At 39.8% G+C, this 23,070-nt stretch overlaps 1 protein-coding gene across 2 annotated transcripts in view; it reads left to right on the top strand.

The window, feature by feature from the left end:
• llgl2 (LLGL scribble cell polarity complex component 2) overlaps nt 1-23,070 on the top strand; it is a 60,143-nt gene that overhangs the window by 2,593 nt on the left and 34,480 nt on the right. For both annotated transcript variants that reach the window (XM_035145339.1, XM_035145340.1), the window contains exons 2-10: nt 11,993-12,112; nt 13,988-14,085; nt 14,537-14,618; nt 14,765-14,880; nt 16,777-16,935; nt 20,873-21,035; nt 21,172-21,304; nt 21,397-21,451; nt 22,519-22,673. In XM_035145339.1, the coding sequence (XP_035001230.1) occupies nt 12,038-12,112; nt 13,988-14,085; nt 14,537-14,618; nt 14,765-14,880; nt 16,777-16,935; nt 20,873-21,035; nt 21,172-21,304; nt 21,397-21,451; nt 22,519-22,673 (1,036 nt within the window). In that variant the 5' untranslated portion in view covers nt 11,993-12,037. The remainder of the gene's footprint in view (nt 1-11,992; nt 12,113-13,987; nt 14,086-14,536; nt 14,619-14,764; nt 14,881-16,776; nt 16,936-20,872; nt 21,036-21,171; nt 21,305-21,396; nt 21,452-22,518; nt 22,674-23,070) is intronic.

Below are 23,070 nucleotides of genomic sequence, written 5' to 3' on the forward strand. Positions count from 1 at the left end.
AACATAATCGATTCATGTTTTACGCTGCGTTAATTGTCTTAGCTTTGTCCCGTCGCTGAATAATTATAACACAGCTGCTTAAGGATCAGGACAGACGCTCATTAAAAGTCAGTGTCAGAGTCTCTGTCGGAGCCTCCTCCTTACTCCCCCTCTCACCTGCGCTCACTTTACCCTTTAACAATAAACACCATCACCGATCACAAGTTAATAGGACATGTACAGGACTGACGTTTATTTTGTGTTTGTTTGATTCGCTCCAGAGTTTATGAGACACATGTAACGTAGCATGACGAGCACAGCCATGACATCGATTAATAACTAAATGCATGTGATTATCAGTTCATGTGTGAGGAGGGACAGAGACGAGCACACACAAACATACTCACAGACAGATGTTCTTCCCGCAGTTTATGACGTAACACAGTGTTTTAACTCCTTTGTCCAACAACAAAATAAATGAAAACCAAAGTGAAATTCAAGTAACTTTCTGGAAGAATATCAACACTGTTTAAATTCAAGTTTAGCAGCCTCATTTACTAACAGTGCGTACGCACAAATCTCTGCTTAAAGCGTGCGTACGAACGTTTGACGCACGAATCTGGGATTCATCAATATGTTCGTACCTAAATTTGTTCGCAGAGTAAGAACTTCTTCAGACCATGTGTACGCACAAATGGTGAAGGCGCGGCTGTCCTAGAAAATGTAAACACGCACCGTTTTGACTAAATGCATAGTATATTAAAACTACATTTATTTAAATAAAAATAGTAAATAGACAGCAATAATTTTATTTACTAATGAATTGACTAAATGTATTAAATAACTATGAAATTGATACCATTTAATCCTCATCTCTATAAAAACCTGCTGAATTCATATTAATGTTTCTGGATAAACGGGGCATCGCTTCTTCTGCAACAATGAAGTTAAAACACCGCGTTAAGTCGTAATCTGCGGGAGGAATTTTTGTGCAGGTGTGTGTGTTTGTTCGTTCGTTCGTCTCTGTCCGTCTTCAGACGAACTGATAATCACATGTATTTAGTTATAGTATTTAGCAGGTTTAAACATGTGTCTCATAAACTCTAAAGTGAATCACTTTGGATCAATGCTGGTGTTTATTGTTAAAGTGTAAAGTGAGTGCAGGTCAGAGAAGTGAGGAGGAAGCACACTCTGACTGAGACTCTGACACAGAACGACCGGACCTTTAATGTGTGTCTGTTGTGATCCTGAAGAAGCGCTGGTTATAATTATTCAGCGGAGTCCACGTCGCGATGCATCTTAGAGAAATGTCCACAGCTCTAGTGCTCAGCTCTGTGCAGGACACAGCATTCAGCACCTCAGTTATTGCAGCCCAGGTTTAATTTTAAACATCATCACTCAGGAGGACATGCTACAGAAAAGTGTCTTTTGTGTCTTCCACCTCCGACACCTTCAATTTCTGCTTTTGTGAGATTGTTGTGTTTCTTACCTTTTTGGGCCGTCTCTTATAACTTCAGCTGTTCAGCACACTGCTTTCTTCATGTCAAATGGATGTCCTTATATGGAGAAATAGAGGCGTGGCAGAGAGCGGAACCGCGCCGGTCCATTTAGAATGATTCTGATTCACAAACATGCGCGTGGTGGTGAGAACAAAATCGGCTGGTGCGCACGTGTCATGAATCCGGCGGCAATTTTGTGCGCACACTCTGCGGAGAGTAAGAACATTTCTGCGCACATGTTAGTAAAAGGACCAATGTCTGTATGAAGTCAAAAACTGACTCAAATAAAATAAGTCTGATTCAGTAGTATTTCAACAACGTTTATTCATAATTTTCACACTGAACTGAAGTGTACTCTAATGATAAAATACTGTGTTTACATGGTCTTTCTTACAATCTTCTGTTTGCTTCTTCACAATGTGCAATATTGTGGAATGTTTTAACAAGCATATTGTACAGCTTAAGCGTTTTCTAACATTTTTGCTCAGATTACCTTTAGTCACACATCCAAAACAAATGCCACAAGTTCACTTTCTCATCGTGTCTTTTTTTATCAAGCTGTTCACAAGCGTCGGTCGTGTGATTTCCTTTGCAGAATAGACAGACCTTTTCACCAGATGGTTCTGTGTTTCCATGGCTTGGACTCCTTGAGCTTGAGTCCTGTGTTATCGTCATAAAACTGCTTTTTGGGGATCTTAAAGATCTAAATCTATCACTGCTTTTGATGCTTACATTTCTGTCCTTCCTTGGTGCAGCATCATGTATGTCTCCAAACAATGGGTCACAGGCGATATTTGCTTGTCTTTCTGCAAATTCCACAAGTTGCTTAAACTTGGCTCTTTTTCCTGCATGTACGTAATAATCATAAGCAACAGTGCGCCATCTTTCTCTAAGCTTGTATGGCAGTTTTGTTACGGCTGTCTTCATGTGTGTTGGGCTGTTCATGTCTTGCAGCATATCAACATCTGTCATCGCATTACAACAGCTTCTTAAGAACAACGAATAATCTTGAAGTCCCCTATTCTATCCTGCTTTGAGTACACTCCTATTCAGGGCTTTTTCTTGATAAGCTGAAGCGATCAATACATCATTTCCAAATGCCTTTTGCAACAGTTTTTTAACTTCTTTAAATCCCTTTTTGGGTTCCATATGTATGAAACTTCTGACAAGCACTTGAGGGCATCCATTTGTGAACTGCTCCAGGAAGAAAATCTATCACAATCATTGTCAGTTTTGCTTTCAGGGACAAGTAATGCAGTGGATTTCTATAAAAAACAGGAATTTCTCTTGTTGGTAGAAGTGAGAGTCTTTGTTCTTTAATTAGCATTTCAGTAATTTCATTTTGTCTTTGCATGATTTTTTTCCGCATGTGTGAATTTCGATAATCCTTGTGAGGACCTTTCTTAAGAGGAGGGTGCACATACACTTTTGGAACACTGGGGGCAGTAGACATATTTAGAAGTCCATCTTCATCATCATTATCTTCATCATTATCATTCTCATCACCACCAGTATCATTGTCATCATCACTTTGTGTTGAGTCATATCTTTTAAATCATACTTTTGAAAATCATATTTCTCTTTGGAAGCTTCAAGTGTAACAATTTCTGCACTTGCTTCGGCGATTTCAATTTCCAAAGCGAAAGCCTCTTTTCTAGCTTGAAATTCAGTCAATCCCTTACGACAAAAAAAGTCCAAAATGGAAAGCGATCACGGCCGCAGTAACAAAACCCATCGCCAAAGACACGGCCCCGGTTGGTGTGGAAAAGCCAGGATTCAAAAATCTCATAAAGAAACTTAACCCAAAGTACGATTTGCCTGGTCGCAATTCTTTTTAGAGAAAGCGCTGCCAGAGTTGTGCATTTCAGTAAGAGAAAACGTGGCCCACCAGCTAACAGATGTGACCCACTTCTCCACAACTACGGATCTGTGGTCCAGCAGAACCTGTGAGCCTTATCTCAGCTTAACAGTAGGGGAACTACTGGGAGGGGAAAAAGTTTGTGCTTCCAATCAAGCTGTACTCCTGATGATCATACAAGAGAGCTCATTGCAAAAGGGCTGCAAGATGCTCGACAAGTGTGCATCACCACAGATAACGGGGCTAATATAATCAAAGCTGTGAGCCTGAATAAGTGGAAAAAACTGCAGTGTTTTGGCCATGGGCTGCATCTGGCGAATGTTGAGTATTTGTATAGGTTTATCTCCCCCTGATGGGAAAGTGGTAATCAATTTTATAATCAACAATGGTAAACATAACTAAGACAGAATTTCATAATTTGTTACATTCAATTTAAAACTGAGTGTATTTGTAATGATTGTTAATTCAGTTAAAAACTAATAGCATTTCCTGATTTTTTTTTTTTTAATGCAATTAAAAACAGACACACCATCGATTTAATAACTAAATACATAATTGTAAGTTTTTCATGTAAATCGTAACCATCCCATCCTATTTACTCAGCTGGTTATAAACTCTGTGCCAAATGTTTAATATTTATTCAAGAGCAGTTTGTTAACAGAGCCAGAGAGTCAATTTTATTTATTGTTTGGGTTGTGTGTATGGTTTATTTTATTTATGGTTTATTTATTGAGGATATTATAATATTTTTTATTCTAATTCAAATGTCAGACTGAATATTCTTAAGAATTGTAAGTTCATTGTGCTTTGAAAGGCTGTACTTGCAGGATTATGATCTAATATTGTTTTTTCAGTGCTGTGAAATTGTTTTAAAATGATGATAATATAATTTATCACAATAATTTCTGGGACAATATATCATCCAACAAAATTTGTAATCATGACAGGCCTATCTTAATATTTTCAACAATGCACCAAGTTGGAGGTTTCCCTGCACAGTTTACAGCTTTAGTTCTCTGAGAATTTCTTTCATATCCAAGCAAAATTGGTATTGTAAACTGACATATTCCTAACTGAATCGTTATTGATTTGAAACCTTGTGAATAGCAATCAAATTGTTTTGAGAAATCAGTGGTGATACCCAGCCCTAATGAGCATGTACTTAACGTAACAAAAATAAAAGTGCAGAATTGGCCAATTTCAGAAAAAGAAATGACAGGATTCTCAGCACAGAAGTGGATTAAATCTGATGTCAGAGGGTCCCTGCATGTGGACAGAGTGGAGGACCTGATTAGAATAGGTCTTGAGGGAACTAGCTTGGAGGAGGTTGATGCCATGGAGGTTGAACAGATGAGGTTCAGACAGAGCTAAAGAGCTAGAAGGCCCAACTAAAAGTGTTGGCCTTCAGAAGTGCCATGCCCTAGTGGTTTTTAGGGAGATGCGCTCTAACAGAAGGGGAAGGAAAGGCATTTCCATGTTTACTTGTTTTGTTGTGGTTGTTGTTTTGTTAATTTTCTATTTATTACCAAAACATTTCAGTAAAACAGTTAAAATGGGGAAAAAATATAATAATATATTTAATAATATAATGTCTGTTGTGTTGCATTTCATTGTAAGTCTAAATGTCCATGCTGGTGCCCCTAAAAGCAGTGCCACTAGTGGAAAAAGTTAGTCTGAAGCCCTGACATTATATTTCTGGAAGTTGTCTATTTATGGGGGAAAATGTGATAATTGCGTTGCAGGTCGATTTAAGGTATGCCCCTATATATTTTCTGCTTGCGCTCCTACAAATTTCAGTAAGGGGCTACAGTGCTCCTTTAAAAAAACTTGGTCTGGGGCCCTGGTTCTCACATTGGCTCTTCTGGACTCAGCATGATGTTATTTAGAACTTTTTTTTTTTTTTATCAAACTCAAAGATGACCTTTATCTAAACAATTGGGACATCTTAGCCTTTGCTCTCTTTTTTTTGCAAATATAGGATGGTTGAATAAAACTTTTTTCTTTTCTTTTTTAAATCAAACAAACAACCAAACCTTTACACAATTCAATGTGAATGTGAAATCTGAATCTGAGCCCATCTGTAGAAACAGTGTTGAGCGAGTTCACACTTAAAAAGAAAGAGTTCCAAGTTCAGTTCATGCAGATGAAAATGAACTAGGTCACGTTCATAGTTAATTTTTTATTGGGATGATTTAGGTGACAAACGTACGGTCATGTGTTTGGTTATGAATCGATGGTGTCGGATCGTGTCGCTCCGCTCATTTTAACACTGAGTCCTGACTGTGAGCGTCACGTCTCGTGTTGTACTGAGCACAACATGTTGTCATTTTCATGATGTTTAAATGCAGCCTCATAAACTCTGGAGCAAATCAAACAAACACTAAGTTACTTCATGTACTGATCAGGTCCTGATAACTAGTGATGAGTGTTTATTAGTTACAGTGAGAGCAGAGTGGAGGAGGACACAGAAACTCCAGCTCGGTACAAACCAACTGCAGCTTCTGCTCTGATCATGACGCAGCTGATCACTGAGCAGCTGAGACCAGAGAAACTCTGTATTTCACTGTTCTTCTACAAAGTCACTGACCGGCTGCTTCATGTGAACGAACTCTGATCTCACTGCGTGTGTCACTCTGAGCGAGTGAGTGGGGGGGGGTATGGGTACATGGAGCGGTCATTCTGCGTATGCGTTAATTCCACAAATTAATCATCCCGCGTTAACACGTTAATTTCGACAGCCCTAAGGGATCAAAACAGTTAATAAAATGAATCACGTAAATAGATTAATCGGGAATGATTAATCATATGTTTTAAAATACTACTAACTCAAAGCCCACCTCATCTCCAACGATCTGTTCGAGCCATTACAATCTGGTTTCTGCTCACAGCACAGAAACAGCCCTCCTCAAAGTCACAAACAACCTCCTCCTCTCCTCAGACTCTGGTCACCTCAACATCCTCATTCTCCCTGACCTCACTGCAGCTTTCGACACCATCAACCACAACATTCTTCTTTCCCACCTCAAACAGGAACAGTTCATCAGTATCAACTACTGCACCTCCTCTACCGCTCCTCTGTGCCAAGGCGTCCCCCAGGGTTAGGTGCTTGGTCCTCTCCTGCTCATCCTCTACTTGCTCCCCCTAGGTAATATCATACGTCAACACGGTCTCTACTTCCACTGCTACACTGATGACGTCCAGCTCTACATCTCCACTAAATCCATCACCACTGCTACTCATTTGACTCTGACCAACTGCCTCACTGATATTAAATCATGGATGCAAATCAACTTCCTCAAACTAAACTGTGACAAATCGGATATGATCATCATCGGTCCCAACTAAAACCAGTCTCAACTTCTGCCTCACCATTGACAACTCCACTCTTTGTCCCTCCCCACACATCCGCAACCTCTGAGTCATGTTTGACAGCAGCCTCTCCTTTGAACACCACGTTAACCAAATCACCAGAACTGCCTTTTTCCACCTAAAAAAGATAGCCAGTCTCTGCCCTTCACTCTCTACCGCTGCTGCTGAAACTTTGATCCATGCATTCATCTACTCCAGAATTGACTATTGCAACAGTATTCTTTATGGCACATCATCTAAAGTCCTAAATAAACTACAGTACATCCAGAACTCTGCTCTTCGCCTGCTCACCCACTCCCGGTCCTGTGATCACATCACCCCTGTTCTCCAGAATCTCCACTGGCTCCCCATCCAACAACGCATCCAATACAAAGTCCTCCTCTTCACTCACAAAGCCCTCCATGACCAGGCCCCCTCCTACCTCACCGACTTGCTCCACCACCACACTCCATCCTGTCGGCTCCGCTCCTCTGATGCTAACCTCCTGTCCCTTCCACTCAGGACCAAGCAACGGACTTGCCGCGACAGAGCCTTCTCCATAGCTGCCCCCTCCCTCTGGAACTCTCTCCCTAAACACATCCGAGACTGCACTAATGTTCAAATCAAAACTCACCTTATCAGAACTGCATTTAATGTGTGATGTATGTTGTGTGCTCTGTTTTTTAGTGTGTAACTTGTATATTAATTTTAACAATTGTAAAGTGTCTGAGTATTTTGAAAAGCGCTCTATAAATTAAATCTATTATTATTACTATTTACTTGTATTTTGGTGGGAGATAAAACAGTACAAGTATGCTGTTTGAATAAAGAAATGTATAAAAAACTGGTTAGAGTTTTTTTTTAACTATATTGGACATCTCAGCTTAGTTGTAATGATTTGCCAATTAGAATCTCTTAATTCACTGAGCAACAACCTCCATAAACTGCAAACTACATTAGCAGACAACCACATCAAGTACAAAATTACTTCTGCTGCAAAGTGAATGTAAACTGCTTGCCTGTAAATTGTTTGTAAAGGGACATTTTACCTACATGAATGTTACTTCGAGTAGATTTAAGTTTTAATAAGAAAATGAATACCATAGTGTCTTTAAAGAGACAAAGTGAATAGTCCCCTTTCACACTGATTTCTCTTAACCTGCTCACCACGGGCACCTGTGTGTGTCAACCACCACTGTAGTATAGACATGCCTCTAAGCTGAAACTGGGCTCTACTTTATAACTGTACAGAGGTTTAACTGATTAAGTGCCTCATCATTAGACTCACTAAAACGTCTCAGGGAGTGCTTGGCAATTTGCCCACAACATCCATAATGAATTGAGTGGGCTAAAAGCTTAATAATAAACAGAATGTCGTCATTGTCTTAAAAGAAACAAATTAAGTGTGTGAACAGTCCCTTTTCACACACTTAATTGAGTAATATTACTTGAAAGTAGGGCTGCATGATATTAGGAAAACATTTGATATGTGATATCCTTGTTGAATATCACGATGATGATATGACTTGCGCCACTAAGTCTGGGGCAGGCCATCTTCTTCTTTGGGAGCTCTGGTTCCATCTCCTCTCTGCAGGGCTGTGATGCAGTTTCTTTGTCCTTCAGCATCTGACTCACCTGAGGTGCTTGAGTCGGGGGTCTAGAGATGTTGCTACCTTAGCCCTGACAGGTTTGTGTTCTCTTTTTGTGTGTTGAGGTCCTCTCTGAATGCAGCCTTGAAGCACACTATGTAGGCAGGGTCACCATCTGAGATGTCCATTGTGTGCACAAGGTGGCAGAGTGCACACAATTATAGACTACATTTTTCATTTCAACACCAATTTAGTGGACAGGCCAAATTTTTTTTTGAAATAAATTATTTTGGAGAAAACAAATTAGTTGAGACTCGGAAAATCACTTTAACTGCATGGATCCAGCAGTGTTTCTAGATTTGCTGGCCTATCGTATTCAGCTGAGGTTAGCGTGGCTAAGTTGTGCTTCTGCTGGGCAAGTGTTGCCTTCAGTGGCTTTTTAGTGTGTTGGACACGCTTTATCATCTCTAGTCTTGAATTCCAGCATGCGGTTACATCCGGGGTCACTCCTCTGTTTGTCCATGAGAGGCTTGCTGAACTTTCAGCTCTAGTGTGTTTGCAGGACTGTTTGAAATGTCAGACTATTTTTTAGCGCTTGGCTACGGGAGGAATTTGTTTTCAAACTTTGATATAATTAATTTGCGTTACAAAAAATATAACTTAAAATGGTTTCCAATTTAATCGCAAGCGTTAACGTCAAAAGGTCTTTATATATATATATATCCAATCCTCCACGGCCCTGTGTCGCGATTCCGGGAGATGGAGCCAAGACACATCTCCCCGCTCAACCCTTCATGCTGCCACAGCTGCAGGTGAAGCCTGTTGAGACCTCATTACATTACGCCCGGGACACACTGGCTGCGGTTGCGCCACGGAATTGTTGCGTGCCGCGGTCGCTATTTGGTCACACTGGCAGCGTGTCTGCTGCGGTTCTGCAACATAGCTGCTATTGCCAGTGCTATGTTTTTACATGGGCTTTGCCTTGAAAATCGCAATAAATCAGTGAGTGAAAGAGAACGAGCAGAAGATGCACGGCTTCCTACTGTATAGTACTGCTATGATTTTGAGTACCAAGGACAACTTCAAAAAATGAAAGACAGTAGACCTAACAGAAACCTCACGAAGGCTGTAGTTATGATTAAAGTTAATGTAAAGAACTTCAGGTGATGGGCTCTCTCTGTCTGTCTCGCTCTCTTTCTCACAAGCATGCTGAGCCTTACGGGTGTAAGACAGGAACATAAATGGTATTGCTGTATATATGTGTGTATATATACTGCTCAAAATAATTAAGGGAACACTTAAATCACACATCAGATCTTGAACGAATTATTCAAGTTGAAAATCATAACTGATATATATTGTGTAATTTGTTGAGAACAAAATGACGCAACAACGGTCAATGGAAACCAAAATCATCAACCCATTCAAAACCACACAAAAAAATTTAAGTAAAATGTAAAAATGTAATCATAGGCTGATCCAACTTTTCAAAAATAAAAAAAGTCAAGGTACCACTGGCTCTTCGAACCTCCAAGGATGTGCCTCCCCAGACCATCACTGACCCACTGCCAACAGTCATGCTGGATGATGTTACAAGCAGCATAAAGTTCACCACGGTGTCTCTAGACTCTCTCACGTCCGTCACATGTCCTCATTGTGGACCTGCTCTCATCTGTGAAGAGAATGGGGCACCAGTGGCGGACCTGACAATTCTGGTATTCTGCCAATCAAGCTGCACGGTGCTGGACTGTGAGCACAGGTCCCACTAGAGGACATTGGGCCCTCATGCCAACCTTATGGAGTCAGAAACATGGACACCAGTAGCCTGCTGGATGTCATTTTGTAGGACTCCTATTGTTCCTCATCACACAAAGGAGCAGATAGCGGTCCTGCTGCCCTCCCCCTTGATGCTCTTGAGACTGTGCTGGGAGACAGAGCAAACCTTCTTGCGACCACACGTATGCATTTGTCATGTTAGAGGAGCCGGCCCTAATTTACAGCTCCTCCCTGTGTCTCTATCATGCGCTGCATACTGCCCACCCAATCGAGCCAAACAGAGCGAGCCCAGCCATCTCCTCCGGCTCTCCATACATTGCCTAAGAATTCAAATTCTGTTTTTACCCAGTCTGAGTTTACAGATGTGTCCGATGACACCGTTTGTGTGTGAGTGCCTGTGTCAGTGTGTGTCTGCCTGTCAGTGCGAGAGAGAGAGAGCGTGCAGAGCCAGGACAAGCTGAATTATTGAATACATGCAACGCAGCTATGTAAAAAGATTTTACTTATTTAAGCCGGCCCCAGAGAAAAGTATCGATCATTATGTGGTGATCAGTGCTGATATTGTGGCGGTCATTTAAAAAAAAAATCAACATTTAAACAGTAGCGTGTCAGACGACAGCTGAGTTGGTGTGTTTGTGTGTGTGTGTGTGTGTGTGTGTGTGTGTGTGTGTGTGTGTGTGTGTGTGTGTGTGTGTGTGTGTGTGTGTGTGTGTGTGTGTGTGTGTGTGTGTGTGTGTGTGTGTGTGTGTGTGTGTGTGTTTGTGTGTGTGTGTTTTATGCGTGAATCTCTGTTTTTTGTGTCTGCGAGTAAGCCTGAGAGGAGGACATCTCCATGTGTGGGGGGTACTCTGTGATTTAGACAGTAGTAAAAAAGCTTCTGAATTCTGCATAACCAATTGTAGTTTAGAAAAGTGTCATACCACCCACCCACCGACTTGCACTATTGGAGATACACTTTTTTAATGCGCCGTTTTTTGTCTCCCCATAGAAAGAAAGATAAAGTCTGGTTGAATTTTGTGAAGACGCTTTTCCTGATAAATACTGGAATATGTTGAAAGAGGTGTTAAAATGTGGGTAGGGAAAGAGTGTATGAAGTATTCTTGTGGCTATTGGGTTTATTGGGAAAGATTTGCTTTTATGAAAGTTCATCTTGTACCCTTGTTGTCTTGCTTACCAACCTTTTCTAAATTTGAAAATTGCTCCACTTAGATTCAACTAAGAATCAAATAAGGAAACACTTTAATTTGTCCCCTATATGAATAGATCACACCTTAAACAAGATAAACACGCATTATGTCAAGCATGTTCAAATTTCTACTTGATAAGACATCTGTCAACTGTAGTACAGAAACACTACACCAGTGGTCACCAACATTTTTGAGCCACCATGCGTATGTTTGTGAATCAGAATCATTCTAAACTGACAGGCGTTTGTCCGCCTTCTGTAATTAGCATACTGCCACACCTCTATTTCTCCATATAAGGACATCCGTTTGTCATGAAGCGACCGGTGTGCTGAACAGAGAAGTTGAAGGTATAAGAGAGAAAAATAATTTCACAGCAGAAATTTACACAATTGTGTCGGAGCCAGAAGCCACAAAAGGAACACTTCTCTGTCCTCCAGAGTGACTATGTTTTCATATACTCAATCTGGGCTGCAATAACTGAGGCACTGCTGTGTCCTGCACAGTGCTGAGCACTAGAGCTGTGGACATTTCTCCACTCTTAGATGCATCGCGAATTGGACGTGGACTCCGCTGAATAATCCTAACCAGGACACGTATACAACTGACATTTACTTTGTGTTTGTTTGATTCGATCTCACTACACCAATACGTGCTTACCACTGATGAAACTGGAGCATTTACCTTTAACACAAGAATCATATCTGTGTGTGTCCTTTCTCTTTATCTCACTCTTTGTCCTCTCACTCCTTCATGCAGCATCCATCAGTGAGCCTGCAAGCTCCATACTGGTGCTGGGACAAGATGAAGAGGTTTAGGCGACATGGTCAGGAGTCCCAGAGAGATCGACTCAAACAAGAACTCTTTCAGTTCAACAAGGCAAGTGAACCCTGACACATCAGATTTCTGAATATATATATATATTATGATTTATCACTCTGTTAAATTTTCTCTCCTGTCACCCAGCATACTTGAAAAATATCTAAATTTAGAAACCAGGTCACCCAGATATTTGGAAGAGAAATCTGCATTCTTCTGGAGAAAATTGCTCTAATCCACTGCCAGGTCCATAGTCTTGGCCCAGCTCTAGTTCTCTATCTTCATTGTGTTCACATTGAAATCAGCTATGACATTTTATAATATGATCAGGGCTTGACAGTCTGACCCATTACTGGGACATTAAAAAATAGATGTTGCAAACTGTAAAATGTACTAATATTTTCTGAGGGAAAATAATTTGGGTGCAGTGGTAGGTGACTGAGTTATGGCCAATTGAAGAAAGGAAAACATGTGAATCTAACCTGTAATAATAACTTGGATGATACAAAGAGCTTGTGTAATTCAAGTTGTGTGTTATAGTCATGTGTAAAGAGAGAAATGTAAATTCCAATGCACTCATGCTTCAAACGAGACACTGCATTTCCTGATTGCTGCTCACTGGTGGAGCAGACAAGTACGGATATATAAACAGGTGATTAAGGAAATGTCTATCAATTTACAGAGAACATTGATAGCAGAGATCTGAAAAGTTTCACAATGATTAAAGTTTATGATTATAGAACCATAAGTATGGATGGTTTTCAAAATCTGAAAAATGGTTTATACAGTACATATTTCTTTCTTAGTTCCAAAGTACCCTCATCAATTGAAGATATGAAAAGTCTTAATGTTTACACTAGGGCTGTAACAATTCTCCACATCCATGGTTCAGTTCAGAACTCGGTTTTTGAGCCACGGTTTGGTTGATACCTCATTATTTTATTTTATTTTTTTGGGGGGTGCTGTAGTGGCTGCATAAGAAAAAGCGGGGGACAATTTCTGGGTTTAATTAAAACGCCAACATATGGAACAGTAAAGAGAAGAACAATAAGGACTTTTATTGACTTCACATAAAACAACGTAAACAAAAATATCAAAAGAATAGGAAAGGTGAGGGTGTGTGTGTGTCTGTCCACAGTTTCAATCTGTATATATTCAATCCCCGACAAGCCAAACAGATCAGTTCTATACTTCAAACAACGAAAAATGGATACAACACAAATAATCCGTTCTGTGTTTCGCTAAATTAACAACAGTGTTTCTACATACAATATGTAAAGGGGAATCACGGTACTGTCGATGTTCAAGTCGGTCCTTCAGTCGGGTATACATTGGGATAAAAACAATCCACCAGATGTTTTCCTCCTAACTGTGACTTTAAAGACGAGGCAACAACTGCCCCCGAGTGGCAACAGCACACTTTTGTAAAGGTAAAACAGACGATCCTCTTCTACCTCCACACTCATTGCTCTGAAGCTACTAGTCACTTCTGTGTGTTGGTTCAGATTACGCGGTGATAACGTTGTGATTGGATTGGAGTGTGATTGGACAGACATGAGCACACACAACTGGCTGCACCTGCTGCTTTGGAAGCATGTGGCATTAGGCAGCGAGAGGGTTTCGCTGTTCCGTCTTAGTGTCTCGGTAATGGATGTTTGGACCACTGTTTTGGTTCGAGAATCATTACTGCCCTAGTAGACACTGATGTGGGCAACATCACAGGAATTGTGATTCATTTAGGAAGTATTCATTTACAGTAAGTGACAAAGTCAGCAATGGGTGGGTTTTCAACAATATGATAAATATTCCTGTTTTCTGTATTGCCCTCTGTTGCTTGTCCATCGTGTCATCTGCAACCTGTTTTGTTCCATTCTCTGTTCTATTTTTTCCCGGCCCAGTCTTATCCTCACCTTGTCTGTCCACTCTCCTCTTCAGACAGTGGAGCATGGTTTCCCCCACCAGCCCAGTGCTTTAGGCTACAGTCCCTCCCTGCAGCTGCTGGCCATTGGCAACCGCTCTGGAGCCATCAAACTGTATCCTTCACTCTACTCATGTATTAAAGGTTGCAAGTAGGTCTGCAGCTATCAATTATTTTAGTACTCAAGTATTCAATCACTTAATCAAAAAAAAAAAATCCTTATTAAATAGCAACTTAAAGCGCACCACAAGTGTGAGGCTGCCCACAGCAGGTCACCCATACAACAGTAAATAGCTATACGAATTAAACAAAGCTGTGATGCATTGAATTTGGATACATTTTTTTGTAATCAGGTTATTTGCATTGCTCAAGTAATTGTTTGTTATAATGTTTATGAGTTGGAGTGATACAAATAAAATTGTTTTTTATTTTATCACTGTTAACTAGCTCCACAACTGAGTGAAGCCAGGTCACCTAAAGAGAGCCACACTAAACTAAACTTGTTTAGTAATCCAGACCTTTGGTTTTGTTATTACGTTGGGAGTGTGTCCTTGACCTGTGGTCAGGTATGGCGCTCCAGGTGTGGAGTTCATGGGTCTACATGATGAGAATGCTGCAGTCACACAGGTGCACTTCCTCCCTCACCAGGTACAGTAAAAGAATATCACTCTGCCAAGTTGTGCCAACAGTATTGCTTTTGGTGGGCTGACTTGTTTATCATAGAGCAATAACAAATGTATTCTGCTAACCACTTCTAATGACTCTTTTGGGCTGTATTTGTGGCTCATGTTAAGGTTGAACTGGTGACTTTGCTGGATGACAACAGTCTGCACATGTGGACTCTAAAAGCCCATAAGGGATTGTCAGAGCTCTTGGAGATAGGACGCTTCATGCTCATGGGACCACCTGGGTAAGATATACAGAAACACTCATAGACATTTCTTCTTTTTTTACTATTTTATTTGTAAGCATTTTTCACATGTTAAGAATACACACAAGCAGAAAAAGGGGAAAACAAGACTTAAGTAATAATAAGGAACAAATATGAGGTCAAAGGATAATCAATAAATAAAGACAAATTTACCGTTCATACTTAGCCAGCAGTAGGGCAATCTTTCTTCAGCCAGTATTATGTAATGTTTTGTTCCTGCTACCAACAGGACCTTTTAGAGATAAGTGTCATCTTTACTTAGGCCATCTGGGATATGTCAAAAATAGAGCAATGTAAATTGTATTCTGATTCTAAAACTTAGGTTTTTTGAAATGATCATTGCTGAATGAAAGGACAAGATCAAACCATCATTTCTCCATATTCCCTCCAGCAGCATAGCTGCATGCCAGTTTGTTTAGACTTGTGATAAATAATGAATCAAGTTTTTCCCACAGAAGTCTCTCCAGACTATTGAGTTGGTAGTATCTCCAAGACCCCCAGCCACATGTCTTCAATTATACTTCCAAACTGAAAACTAATAATCCCCCAAACCTCATATTACCAAATTGTCATCCAAAAAATGCATATTTTCTCGTTTAGACTGCTGCAACTCCCTCTTCTCTTGCATTCCTCAGTCATCAATAGCCAGACTTCAGTTGGTTCAGAATGCTGCTGCGACGATGTTAACCAAAACTAGTTGTCAATCACACATCACACCCATTCTTGCATCCCTTCACTGGCTTAGGGAAAATTTTAGTTAAAAATGATTTTATCACATAAAAGGCCTTGCACGGCCTGGCCCGTGAAGTGTTTGAGTCCACAAAACACTTTTCAGGGGTAAAGTGCAGCCAAATCCAATACAATTGAAGTAACAAGGACCACGTCTTCAAGCGTAATGAAAACCATTAAATGCCTCCATACCGCTCCTTTAGTGTCATCCAAGTGTCTGTAGGACATTCAAATTCGACTCAAAATGTCCGTTGTTATTCTCCTGCCAGGAGCAGCGTTCACGTTCGTGCAGTATGGAGGAGCAGTATGGAGGCATTTTCCGTTTTTTTCCTGTTTTTTTTTTTTTTTACGTTTGAAGACCTGGTCGCCTATTACTTCAATTGTATTGGATTTGGCTGCAACGCTGTTTACCCCTGAAACTCCAAAAGTGTTGTCTGGACTCCAACACTTCACCCACCGCTTTTGCATAGTGGTGAGTAGATAATTTAAATTTTTCGGTAAACTATCCCTTAAAGAAGCTGTTGAAAACTAATTTCTATAGGTTAGCCTTTTTATGAATGATCTTTATTTCTTTTCTCGTATGAATGGTTGTCAATATGCATGTTTGTATGTATGTATCTATGTACGTATGGATTTGTGTATACCTAAATTTGTGTGTTTTACCTGTTATGTGAAGCACTTTGTAACTGTGTGCTTAAAGTGCTATACAAATAATAATAATACACCTAGATCTTTCACCATGGAACTCCTAAAAGTGGGGTCGTTCAACATGCCAGGGTTTAGCCTCCATAATGTTTTACCCTGTCTACCATCTAAGTATTTACCCCTTTCTTAATCTTTTTCCTGCACATGTACTTCCTAATTATGGTTTCTGGGCTGTCATTTCTGCCTTAAAAACATGATCCTCTACTTTCCAAGCACTTTGATGAAGGTGGAGTTAATTGATCAAACTAATATCAACAATATGGCTACAACAGCAAATGCTGATTGTAACTTGTGTTGGTAGAGTTTTAGTTCCTGGTGCTCCTTTGTTCTTTGAATTGTTTATTTAAAAATGCTATCCATGAAGTTTTATTGTATATTGCGAGGTTTCATGGTATCCATCATTCCACCTAATGGTCTCCCATGCCTTTTTCCTCTTCTCAGTGCTCCCCCAAGTGTGACCAGAGTGACATCAGTGCTGGCCCACTCATCAGGGGAGCAGCTGCTGTTGGGTACAGAGGGAGGGCATGTCTTCATCGTTGAAGTCCCTGGCTTTAGAGAGCTGGAAGAGAGGAACATCAGTCTCGACCAAGTTGCTAGCAGGTTGGCAATTACAGCACATCACCACACTGCACAACATTTGTTTATTACTTCATCATAATTAATATTCAATAATAAGTTAGTGATACACAGTGGTAGGCTGTAACGGTTCCAAGCACTGAAGGTGAAACTTAGGAAGCACATCTATTAAGCCAAGACTTTTGGAGCCATACCCCAAGCCCACCACCATTTTGTATTTATTGGTCAAATTTTTGTATTTTTTTTCATTTCCACACCACACTTGTACTTTGATGAACTAGTCAGATGACATTTATTTGATTGATTTCAAAATTTTGCCATAGCCTTCTTGTTGTCATCTGTCACCTCTTTATAACTGGATGTCTCTCGAAGTTCTAGGCTATATACTTTTACATGTTCTTGCAGGTTATTCAGATCTTGCTCAAATTTAGTCATATAACTGTATTCTTATCACTGCTGCTAATGAGTTTTGCTCATTTCCATGAAGTAATGCTCACAGTACGTTTCACCTACATTCATGGAATTTGAAAGGAATATTTACTGTATAGGCCAAGATTTAAAAAAAATTGTATTTGGGTCCATGACTGAACTTTGTGTGAAATGTATTTTATGTATTTATTTGGGGTCATGAACTACTCCCTTCCAGCAGAGGGCATTGTTCCACTCCTGTCTTTTTGGCTTCTAGGTACTAAAGACAATATTGCTTTCAGTGTTTAATGGGTTGGGATAGCACAAAATATATATATATATATATATATATATATATATATATATATTTTTTTTTTTTGGCTAAGTGGGGTTATGGTAAACTTTAATCATAATCATAGTGAGAACCTCTGTGTTGCTGGTTGGATGTTTCTTTAGTACAGTGATTATGGCAAAATACTCCCACCCTTTTCTTTCTTCCTTTTCATGTAAGTGCACTCAAAAGGTAAACTATTACATTTGTTTGATTAACAAACCAGATTCATTTTAGCATTAAATGATTTGACCGTGTTTGTGTTTTTAGAAGCAGGGCGAAGGTGTGATCTAATTAGCATATGAATCGCAGTAAAACCCCATTGGATGAAACCAGAGACCTTTGAAACAAAGTCAGTCGTGATTGGCTGGTAGATCTGTTGCTATTAGTCACCCTGGTCCATTATAATACAGACTTGAGTAAACCCCTCCCACACAATAGTAATGATTATAATAATAATTATTAATTATAATTCAGTTATGAATATTAATAATAAGTAAGCCTATACCAAAAGCACTGCAGTTACTCAAGACTATACATATATTCATGTGATGCTTGATGTTATATGTTGTATATATTGTAGAGAAAAAAAACCATTCACAAGGTACATGTTGAGATCTGATGTCAAATCAGGTGAAGCTTGAAATTTCTCTTTGCCGCCTCTGGGTCACAAGTTCTTGGTGGCACTCTCTCTGAATTTGCTCCAGTGTGTAGACGTCTGGACTTTTCAATGCTGCTGCCTGAGCTGCAAGGTCCAGTTGGCTGTACTGGAAGTTCCTTCATACTGAAGGGAGAAAACTCAAGTAACCAATATGGTCACCTTAAACCAAAGTGCACAAGAAACCACCAAGACATAGACAAAAGAACTAGAATATTTCTATCCCCCTGAAAGCAAACACACCAAAACTCATGTGTGTAAGTAAGCCAAGTGCAATTTTGAAAGCATACCAGAGATCCAGCTCCTTGTTAACACAAAACAAACCGGGTTAAGTTACTACAAATATCAAACTTAATCCCGACAAGCCCCCAATTGTCACAACCTGGCTTAAAGCTGGACAAAGTAGGGAAGGCCTCAACATTTTATACACTGCAGCCAGACCAGATGAGGTGGCCAAGCTCCTCCCATCATGCTCCTGCAGAGAGAAGCCTGCTTTGAGAGGGTCATCACAACTACGTTGTCCAGCTTCGTTCTGTAATACGCGATCAGTTGTTTTCTACGACTGCTACATGTTTCTTGCCTCAAAACTGCTGATACATGTTATGTCGATTGGACACATACAGAAAAAATTTGTTTGCTGTTATCAGGAATAGCTAAAGATGGAGCTGTCTGCATCTCTTTTGTGAGGGTTTTAAAATTCTATCCCTGCCTAATTTTTCTAACGTAAGGGAGCTTCTGTCATGATTTCTCTGAGCGGAGCGATTTTTATTGCATAGTCCTGTATTCATTCTGAACTTGGGAGCTTTACTCACTCTTTCCAGTTGTGAAAGTGCCACTGATATTGTACTGTGGAAGATAGTTATCCTAGATACTCAACTTGTGGTTGGCAGTACTGTAATTTAGCCAGGGAAGCTTAGTGTCCTCCCTCTGCCAGTTTCTGCAGCAATTTAATGAAATGACAATCATCAAGTGTAGGTGCAGCAATTAGCAGGTCATCAACCTATTGGATTGAGCGCTAATCCATCGAGATCTTGCTTCAAATCCTGGTTAAACACATGAAGACTATGTCTTAATCCCTGTGGGATTCTCGTACATGTGTATTGTTTACCTTTGTATGTGAACTCAAACAACTGTCTTGAGTCTTCAGTTAATGGAATGCTAAAGAAGGCAGAACACAAGTCAATCACTGTGAGAAACTGACAGCACTGACTGCCCCTTTATTGGCCAAGCTGGGTCTAACCTTTTAGTTTGTTTCTCAACCTTGAAACCAACACTTAGTCTCAGGCAAAATAATGCAAAATCAACGCATTACACAGCCACACCCAATTGTGATCCGCTCAAAAACACAGTGCTCCAAACAAAAGATATCAGAATAATTTTATACAAGCACTCAAACTTCCCTCTATGGCCATCACCTTAACCAACCCAATTTAAGGCAGCATATGATATTACAAATCAACAGACTTAGAGCATCACCAGGTGTTATAGTTCAGCAAAAACTCTTGAACAAACCACACAGTAGAGAAAATTATAACACTCAGCAATATGCCTAAATTTCGAGATTTCCAGCAGGGCATTCAAACACCAGATCATTGTTTTTATTACTGCAATTTTGACTGTGATTTAAATACCTAATTTTAATCTTTTTTAGTTCAACTTATATATTTTATATTACGAACTGTTTGCTGAAATTTGATACCTCTGAAAAGTCTTTTACTCGTCTCACTCCCTAACTGCATCACAATCACACACAGTCTGCTAACTCACACAGCTATTTTTTTATCTCTTCGCCGAGACAGAAACAACTTCAGCCTCCACTCTTTACTTAACTTCTATCTCCTTTATTTATTACTAAATGTTATCTTAACAATAATTCAATAACACAATTTTGAGAGTTACACACTATACTTTCAGGCAATAAATAACTTTTTTGTAGTCTCACTTTGGTGTACTATCTCTGTCAATACAGATGCAGTCAGGTTTTATCGCACGCAACCGTTACTTGGCTTCCGGGCTAGAAGCAGCTGCAGCTATTCACTCATGCGCTTATTGTCATACTGCCATCATTGGCATAAACTCATTATCTGTACTTACAAACTTCATTAGGTCAGATTCACTTCACAGGACTCGAGTCAAATTTGCTAAAACACACAAGAGTTTTTCTCTTCTGTTCATGTGTCTCTTTCAGTCCCCCCCTGTGGCTGCTTCCTTTTGAATCCAGGAAGAGTTAATTGGCCAGCTAATCTCAGCTGTGTCAATGAACTCTCCCTGGTTCACCTGGAGGTGCTCTCTGAGCCACATCCACACACAGGTACTGACCCTAACCCCAAGACATTTGCAGAACTTAATCAAAATTGGATTAAAACTGCCCACGTTTTGCCATGACAAACAGACAGAAAGATAGACACAGATAACAGCTCTGCCACTCAGCGTCTTTGTTGATGTTCTTTCTCCATGCTTATAATAATAATAATAATAAATTATTGTATTTATAGAGCGCTTTTCATGATACTCAAAGAAACTTTACAACATCAAAAGTTATATATTGTTTTCCTTCTCTCCAGTGTTCCAGATGACTACATTGGCCGGAGGAATCTGGAACATGTAGAGGCCTTAAAGGAGAACCCAGTCGACCCAAACCAGATTGTTATTGGCTACGGACGAGGTCTCATGGTCATATGGGATCTTGAGAAACAGTGTGCCAGCCACCACATTCCTGCCACACAGGTAACTGCTGTGATGCCCAGTATTAGGCTGTGACCTGAATTGAGTTACAGCCAGTCATATATAAACTCAGCTTTTGAAAAAGCATGCGTTATCGCAATAGTTGCAAGTATTTCAATATAACCTAATGTACCCATAGCAACTGGAGAGTGTTTGGTGGACAGAGGATGGGAGCTACATTCTCAGTTCGCACAGTGATGGAAGTTACTGTCGATGGATGGTAGGAGGAGAGGATGTGAATGAGGACGAAGAGAAATCCGACATTCCTTATGGTGAGGAGAAAAAGCAATCCACTAAAGTCGTCTTTACTGTTGAGCATGAAATGTATATTTCTGGAGAATGATAATGGCTTGTCTTGTTGCAGGACATTTCCCTTGTAAGGCCATTTCTAAAATAGTTCAGCTATCTACAGAAGAAGGGTAAGTTTGCTTTATTCAGTAGTAAGATTAATTTATGATGGCTTCCTCTCTTCCTTTAAAAAAAAAAAAAAAGCTTTTGGTAGTTTTTCCACACTCTTGTCAAGGGTTAAGGGCAGAGGATGTCACACCTTGTTTAGCCCTATGACACAAATTGTGATTTGTTAATATGGGTTATAAAAATAAAATTGGATTTGATTTGAAATGCCTCAACATTATAACATTGAAATGTATTTTCCAGATTATTAATATGACCAACATAGATAGATAGATAGATGGATAGATAGATAACCTTTATTTAGACAGGGTATAAACCAATTGAGAACAGAGCTCTTGTTTACAATGGTGCTCTGCATTTACATAAACAAGTACAAATTACAGTACAGAGGAGTAAAAATGTCTTAAAAAAGGGATAAGATAGCCACATCAAGAAAAACAGGAGCATTCATCAACTAAAACTTACTTTTGCAAAAGCTTAAACTGTTCTAAGGTTAAAAAACGACCTAGCCTAAGTCCTGAAGTTTATTCCAACTATGAGGAGCAAGGTATCTGAATGCAGTTTTACCCAGTTCCGTGTGCATGTAGGGTTTGTCAAAGGTGATGTGTTGAGAACGAGTGTGGTGATCCATATTTCTAACTTTTAAAAGGGATGATAAATAAAATGGTAGCTTATTAAGCATAGCTTTGTAAATATAGACAAGACTGTGTTGTTCCCTACGTGTGGCAAGTGAAGGCCATGCTACTTTCTGGTACAAGGTACAATGATGGGTCCAATAGCTGTCACATGTAATAAACCTTAGGGAACTGTCATATAAAGCATGAGAGTATTGGTCGCAGCATGCATGTAAATCACATCTGCGTAGTCTAGCACTGATACAAATGTTCAGCCAGCCAGATACCCAGATATTTATAATTTTTAACTCTTTTAATTTCAACCCCAGTTTTTGTACTGATATTTAAAATCAGAGGGGTTTTGATTTGTGATTGACAGATAGACATTAATTTCAGGGCAAACTACACTGATCATGAATATGTATTCATTTGTTTGTTTTTATATGTGTGCGTGACAGACCTCCGTTCCTGCTGTTCAGTGGTGGCATGCCAAGGGCCAGTTATGGGGACAGACACTGTATCACAGTGATCCACAGTAAAACACACGAGGCTCTGGACTTCACCTCCAGGATCATCGACTTCTTTGTCATCAGAGATGGACCACAGCACACAGGCAGGCAACACATACCAACACTAACAACTGAATTGCAATTATACTCATTGTACTTAGCTATGGAAAGGTCACTATTTAGTACTACTTGTTTTTAATCGTTATTTAATCAGACAGTCACATTGAGATTGAGATCTCTTTTCCAAGAGAGGCCTGAGAACAAGAGACGTTCACAAAAAGCAACAAACAATTAAACACGAGCAAAAATAAAACACCACAATAAAAATACATGTAAGTAAATAAAAAACAGTCACAATATTGGTCGACTGGACAATAGTTTCACCCATTTCTGATGGTCAGACGGAACAACAGTCTGAGTTCTATCTGTAAGGTAGGAGTCGAACCAATTTAGTGACGGATTGTCGGATTTTAGTTTGTGGAGAAGGATTTTATGATCAAC

This window comes from Hippoglossus stenolepis, chromosome 21 (genome assembly GCF_022539355.2).
Source record: "Hippoglossus stenolepis isolate QCI-W04-F060 chromosome 21, HSTE1.2, whole genome shotgun sequence".
NCBI classification, from domain to species: Eukaryota; Metazoa; Chordata; class Actinopteri; order Pleuronectiformes; family Pleuronectidae; genus Hippoglossus; species Hippoglossus stenolepis.